General features: G+C 39.2%; 1 protein-coding gene across 1 annotated transcript; it reads left to right on the top strand.

The window, feature by feature from the left end:
- Positions 1 to 535: 535 nt before the first annotated feature.
- LOC110912830 (cilia- and flagella-associated protein 251) lies at positions 536 to 3,018 on the top strand. Its single transcript, XM_022157646.2, has 2 exons — positions 536 to 2,000; positions 2,106 to 3,018. Exons 1-2 carry the CDS (start codon positions 672 to 674, stop codon positions 2,814 to 2,816), a joined length of 2,040 nt encoding a protein of 679 aa, XP_022013338.1. The 5' UTR covers positions 536 to 671; the 3' UTR covers positions 2,817 to 3,018.
- The last annotated feature ends 3,730 nt before the right edge of the window (positions 3,019 to 6,748 follow it).

Here is a 6,748-nt window from a genome sequence, read left to right on the forward strand (position 1 = left end):
CTAATCATTGCCAACACTTATCAGCAAAGTTTAAACACTTTTCACTGATTGACGTGACGCACTCTGATTGGTTGATTTTTTAACCACTCCTTAGGTTGAACGGTATGGTGACGGAGGGGGGATGAAGACGGGGGGGGGGGGATGGGGTGTGCCGGGCGTCGTCGAGAAGAAAGGAAGGGGGCCCACCTGTTTGCTCCGTCGCGAACGTCTAAATGTGGACGATGGGGACAGGAAGGAGGGGGGCGGCATGGAGGGACGATGGGGACGTGGCGTCGCCGAGGCTGAGGACGACCCATACCGTCCAGCCTTACACCCTTAAGATAAAATACCCAATTCGTTGAAGTTGTGCAAAATAGTTAAAAACATTTATTAACTTTTGCATAAAGTTAAAAGGGCCCATTCTCAAACGTGTTTGCAAAATATCAAACCCGTTTAAACTAAATTTATCATATCAGTTTCTTCTAGAGTTGTCATGATTTTGTGAAATGTATTAAAAGTTTATTTCTTTTAATAAAACATATTAAATTTATATTTAGGTTAGAAAAGGGCAACAATAAAGGTAGCACTCTACCTCGACCCATTCATTGTTTGCCTCTTCTTCCCGTCATTCATCCTCTGCAACCAACATGACAGCCCATAACCACCAATAAACCACCACCTCATCATCCTCCATGAAGATTTCATCAAGATCAATCCTCAGTCCAGGCCGGGCAACATATTCTCGCGAACCACCACCACCACCACCCATCGCCCTCTCAACCTCACTCAGCCGCAGCCGCAGCCGCAGGCTCAGCAACAGCCGCAGCATCAAAGGCGGCGCATCTCCGGCAATGTTCCCCGTCACCGGCAAGAAAAGAGGTTGCGGGTTCGACAACCCGGAACCCTCTTCCCCTAAAGTCACCTGCATTGGTCAGGTTCGGGTCAAGACAAAAAAGAAACATGCGAAAAACGTAAGAAGACGGAAGTTGGAGCATTCCCGCAGTCAACGTCAGCACTTTAAATGTCTACACAATAGTAACAGTAATAACAATAACAATAATAATCAGAGATGGGTTCATATCCCATTGACAATTTGTGAAACCTTGAGGACGTTTGGGTCCGAGGTTAGCTGCTTGTTTCCTTGTGGTTCTTCAACGGAGAAGATGGAGGAGGAGAGGCAGCATGGGTCGTGTAGCGCGGTGGTTGAACGGTGGCTGGTGACTTTGCAGGACGAAGAAGAGGTTGGGAATACACGAAGGCATGTGTTTGATGATTTGGAGATTGTGAATGATGTTATATTGGGGAGTAAAGATGAGGAAGCTAGTAGGAGTGTTTGTGTGCCACCTAAAAATGCTTTGTTGTTAATGAGGTGTAGATCTGATCCTGTGAAGATGGAAGCTCTGACCACTCGATTTTGGGAGCCAACGTTGGAGACTTATGAAGAGAAAGATGAAGATCTTAAGTTGGAAGATGAAAAATTCATGGTTTTGGATGAAACTAATGATCAAGAACATCAGGAAGGTGAAGGTACAGAAGAAATTAATGATCAAGAACATCAGGAAGGTGAAGGTACAGAAGAAACTAATGATCAAGAACATCAGGAAAGTGAAGGTACAGAAGAAACTAATTTGGAAATGGGGATGGAACAGAGTATACAAGAAGAAGAAGAAGAAGAAGAAGAAGAAGAAGAAGAAGAAGATGATCAAGATAAAGAGCAGAGCATGGAAACCGATGATAGTTTTTTCCTTGGGAATTTGTTTGAAGATCAAGTAATTGAAGAAGAAAAAGAAGAAGATTCTGATATGGTGGATGCTCAAGAAAAATTCTTTGACACAGGGGAGTCATACATAGAAAAAGTCAAACAGTTCCAAGGAGAATGTGAAGAAATGTTAACAGAATTTATAGAAAGATCTCAAGTTCCAGAGGAAGAAGCCTATGAAGAAATTGAAACAGGGGAACAATTTGAAGAAGAAATTGAGGGTATGTTGACAGAATTTAGTGAAAGATCTGAAATTCCGGAGGAAATCAATGAAGAAATTGAAACAGGGGAGTCAAACATAGAAAAAGTCAAACAGTTTGAAGAAGGAAATGAACAAATGTTAACAGAAAGATCTGAAATTCCAGAGGAAATCAATGAAGAAATTGAAACAGGGGAGTCAAACATAGAAAAAGTCAAACAGTTTGAAGAAGGAAATGAACAAATGTTAACAGAAAGATCTGATGTTCCTGAGGAAGAATTCTTTGTTCAAAAAACTAAAACAGGGGAGTCAAAGATGGATAAAGTCAAACAATTTGAAGTTCAAGGAACTGAAACAACAGGGGAGTCAAATATAGAAAAAGTCAAACAAGCTGAAGAAAAATTTGAAGAAATGTTGACAGAATTCACAGAAGAAATTGAAGTCGAAAACGAGGAGAGAGAGAAGATCGAAGCGTTGCCAGAATGTTTATTGTTAATGATGTATGAGCCAACGGAGGTTTCAAAGGAGACATGGGTCCGCAGCAGCGACTTCACCCCAAGTCAGTCCAGTAAGAAGAAGCCAGTTGAATCAAATGTCAATCAATTAACAACAACAACGGCTGTGGTTCCGGTGGCACGTCAACCGGCTCGATCATTATCGTGTTCATTTCCAGTACCGCGTTCAATGATCACGGTGCTAGAGGAAAAGTTAGTGAACACAATGGGGTTCGAGCCGCTGTTGGCTCTAACCAGGTGCAAGTCAGAGCCAACGAGGACGGTGCCAGAGAGTTGTAGCTGGCAAAACCAGCTGGAGCCTCCACGTCGAGCTTCATTTGGCGTGGGTATGGCAGGGTTAGGGCTTTGTCAGTTTAGGTCATGAAAAAGGTGGTTAGTGGAGTGTGGTTAGATTCCTATCATTGGTGTTTTGATACATGTTAGCTTTTGTGTTTGAATTGTACCATCACTCGATGCAGGTGGTACCTTGTAGTGTACAAGTAGTTTTATGCTCTAATCATGCCACTTTCTAGTCGTATTGTCTTTTCCTAATCATATATGCGAGGAATAGCTAGCACAATTTATTATTTCTTTATTTTTAAGTCCGGAGGGTGTAGTTGGAGACCCTAGGGGCTTTATCAGGCTACGTAAGCAATACGTAGGATCCATGTCAGTCAGGGGCTTTATCATGCTCCCCTTTAATTTGCAGGGTGTAGGATGGAGCCCCCGTCATCATTACCTAATTATTTATATATATATTTATTTTTTTAAATTTAATGGCAATTTTAATAACTAGAAAATTAAAAAAAAACATAATTTTATTAAAAAATAAGAACACTACAAAGTCATTAAAAAAAAACAAGGTACTAGAAAAAAACACAACATACTAGAAAAAAACTACATATATTTTGCCCGAATATGTGCCTTACGAGCCTCCAAAATCTCTTGCAAGAAAATCCATGTCTTTTTGGATTTGTTTCTCAATTCTCATTTGTTGATTTTTTTCCCTAATAGAGATTATTTTGTTGAGACTTGCCTCGAAGTCGCTCAACTTTGACGGGTCATCCGATGGCGTTGAAGAAGACTTTCCTTGTGCCGCTGCCTTACTTTTATCCCTACCAGTTGGTCGAGGCAGCTTTTCTGGTTCTTCAAATTCGTCAGCATCGTCGTTTAGATTAATTATTGTACGAGCATCGGACCCTGATGGTTCGGTGGTGGATGTCGATTTGGACCGTTTAGATCTTGGGTGAGTTGGGTCGAACGGTGGTACAAGATGCCACTTGGGAGATTTGCGAAGAAGCTCCCATGTTGTTACCAACGTAAAAACATGCCCATGGAACAATCAATAGTCGTTGTGGGCTTGGGTCATGACGTCGACGTCGCTCGAACCACTTTTCTTTCGACTACTGTTGACGAGATTAGTATATATGTGGTTAGTTTTTAACTAGAGAATTATTATATTTTAAAGAAAAGCAACTCCCACCAGAATCCCGATTGCAAGTTTAACACGAAAACCTATTTACCTATTCAAAACACCACATAGACATGACCTCGGAATTAATGAATTTGATTAATTATTAGAGATAGTTTTTAGGATTCACCATACAACCTAATAATCCATTTATTTATATCAACTACCCACCATACCAACCCGCTAACAATACAAGTATATCGCCAATAGGTTTGATAAACGACAAATAATTCAAATATAAAAAACGTTTACCAAGAATTCAACACAAGTGGTCAAGCTTTACCAGTTAAAAAGAATCAGTGAACAAAGTTTAATGAAAAACAAAGTAATCGTTCATCCGGGCAGAAGCAACAAACAAAAAGATAAATGTAACTTCCTCCAAGTTTCAGATTCTAGGTTTACACAAAACTCAATTTAATCATTAATTGGACACCACATAGAAATGGTGCTGAAAAGTCGGTTAATTTAAGTGGTAATAAAAAACAGGTCTTTGTCATCAGATATTTTACAGTTCAATTACCCTATTTACTAATGTGATTCAACCTACTCTATATCACCCAACAAGCTACAAGGTCTTGTCATCAACCGAGCAGTCTTGTCATCAACCGAGCAAGTTGTAAAGCAAGAACTCAAACACATGCAAATAATATAAATAAACCAACTCATCAAATTGTTTATACGACGTTGTCAATGTCATAAACAAATCCAACCATGAATAAAATTAAGAAAAATATTAAACCTTACGAACCGTTCACTTGAAGAAAGCCACCTAATCGCTCATTGCCTTGAACCGTGTACAGCCGCCAAAAGGCGGCTGCCTTCTCCGTGCCCTCCTGTTCCTCAAAACTGCTGTATGCGAACTCCCTCAGCCGTCTCCAAAAAAACCTTCTCTGTCGTCGAATTATATTATGCGATCTTCGTATCCCCCTTTTTGTTCTCCAAAATTCCACCAACTTCCTTTGGTAGTATCATAGGCCTAGCCCATAAATCCCTTCATTATACACAACCAATCCAACGACAATTAAAATATTGAAGCCCAACTTAAAAACCCAAACAAATTTACTTTCGTTGTGCTAGACTTGTACTCCATCTTTCTGTTTAATATTTCCTTTTCTTATTTCTTCGAAGCCAACAATCCAAACCCCACCTTCAAGATATTTCATAATATTTTGTTTTCCTTTCTTTTGCTTTCCTGTTGAAACACAAATGATTTTAGTTAATTTTCTATCAATCCATGCAATGAGAAAATACCATCATTTTATCACATATATTTATTCGCTTTGAAATTAATACGTCTTTTATCTAATTCTTATTTTGATATGATACTTCTAACTCGCTTTCATCTTAACTCACATTATTATAAAATCACATCAAAATACAATATTTTACACTAATATCGGTGCACCTATATTATAAACACTATAAAATAACGTGTACCTAAAATGCACCAATCACATAGCACCTCACTTTCTCGAAAAAGAGTCGGGTGTTTGATATCCGTCACAACTCATTGCGGCGAAAAACTTCTCATGTATACGACCCCAAAATACCTTTAAGTCTTAGTCGTTTCCTATAAAAAATTGTATTTACAAAATAATATGTTTGAATTAAAAAATAAATTTACAAAATTATATGTTTATAAAAGTATGTAAAAAATATATGGAGATAAAATTTACCAACAATCACGTCCTCCGATACGCCAAGCCATGCTTTTGCCAACTCGAACTCTTCCTTAGGCGACCAAAATTCGACCTTCTTAGTCGCACGTTTTTCAGACTCATCCTTCTTTCGATGACTTCTCTTTTTTCTAGAAGAGGGTTCGACTTGGGTTTCGGGAACGGATTCGGTTTGTGTTGTGTTGTGTTTTGGGTTTTGGGTATGTTTTGAGGTATGTTTGGGAGAAAAAATGGGGGTTGAGAATAATACCCGTAAAAACCGGGCATCGGTGGAGTGGTGGGATGAAGAGAAGTTGGGGTGCTTGGTGACATTGGATAATATCCAAGCTCACCCGTACCCGGGTCTCGTCGATACCGGTCCTCTTGCTCGTTGTTTTGCAAAGTTTGCCACAACGGGTTGCTCGGATCCCATGGGTTTGGGTTGTTGGGAAACATTGTAGAGAAAATTATAAAAAAAAGTGTAGAGAAAGGTATTAAAAAAGGTAGAGAATGTGAAAGGAATGGTATAAAAAATGTGAAGAAGGTGGGGTATTTATAGGATTAATTTATAAAAAAGGAAATCATTTTTTTTAAAAAAATGTTACCGTTCAACGGTAACAATTCTTTAATTATCCTCGACCCACGCGATTCCTGCTCGTTATCACCATGGAGCCCCAACTATAGCGCCCCCTGTTAAATTGCACGGTGTGGAGGTATAGCGCCCCTAGCGCCTAGGGGCGCTATAGACGCTGAGTTGGCCTGGGTGGCGCCCCCACACCCTCCGGCCTAATAGAGTTTTGAGTAAAGTGTCTGGATAGTCCCTGGTTTGCTCTGATTTCACCTTTAGTTCTTACATTTTTAAAATTACAGCTATAGTCCCAACTTTGGCAAATTTGTTCTCGAATAGTCACTGGCGTGAATAGAGACTAGTTTTTAGTGTTAAGTAGGTGTGAAATAACTAAAATGCCCTTATCTTTAAAAACTAATAAATTAAACATTAAAAAATTATAATAAATACATATGGGACCAACCCCCACCCTCACTCTTTTCTCTCTTGGGTAAATTATATTTTTCATCCTTTATGTTTCTATCAAATTTCAATGGATAGCATTTAACTTGAATAATTACAGTCATAGTCCTTTATTTTAAAAACTCATTACACCATACGTCCTTTAGTGTTGATGCACGGAA

This window comes from Helianthus annuus, chromosome 15 (assembly GCF_002127325.2).
Source record: "Helianthus annuus cultivar XRQ/B chromosome 15, HanXRQr2.0-SUNRISE, whole genome shotgun sequence".
NCBI lineage: Eukaryota > Viridiplantae > Streptophyta > Magnoliopsida > Asterales > Asteraceae > Helianthus > Helianthus annuus.

Bases quoted from the DNA above. Each gene is read 5' to 3' on its own strand.
- LOC110912830 (XM_022157646.2), top strand. From the start codon at position 672: ATGAAGATTTCATCAAGATCAATCCTCAGTCCAGGCCGGGCAACATAT. The intron at 2,001-2,105 runs GAAATCAATGAA...GAAATTCCAGAG, and splicing joins AAAGATCTGAAATTCCGGAG to GAAATCAATGAAGAAATTGA.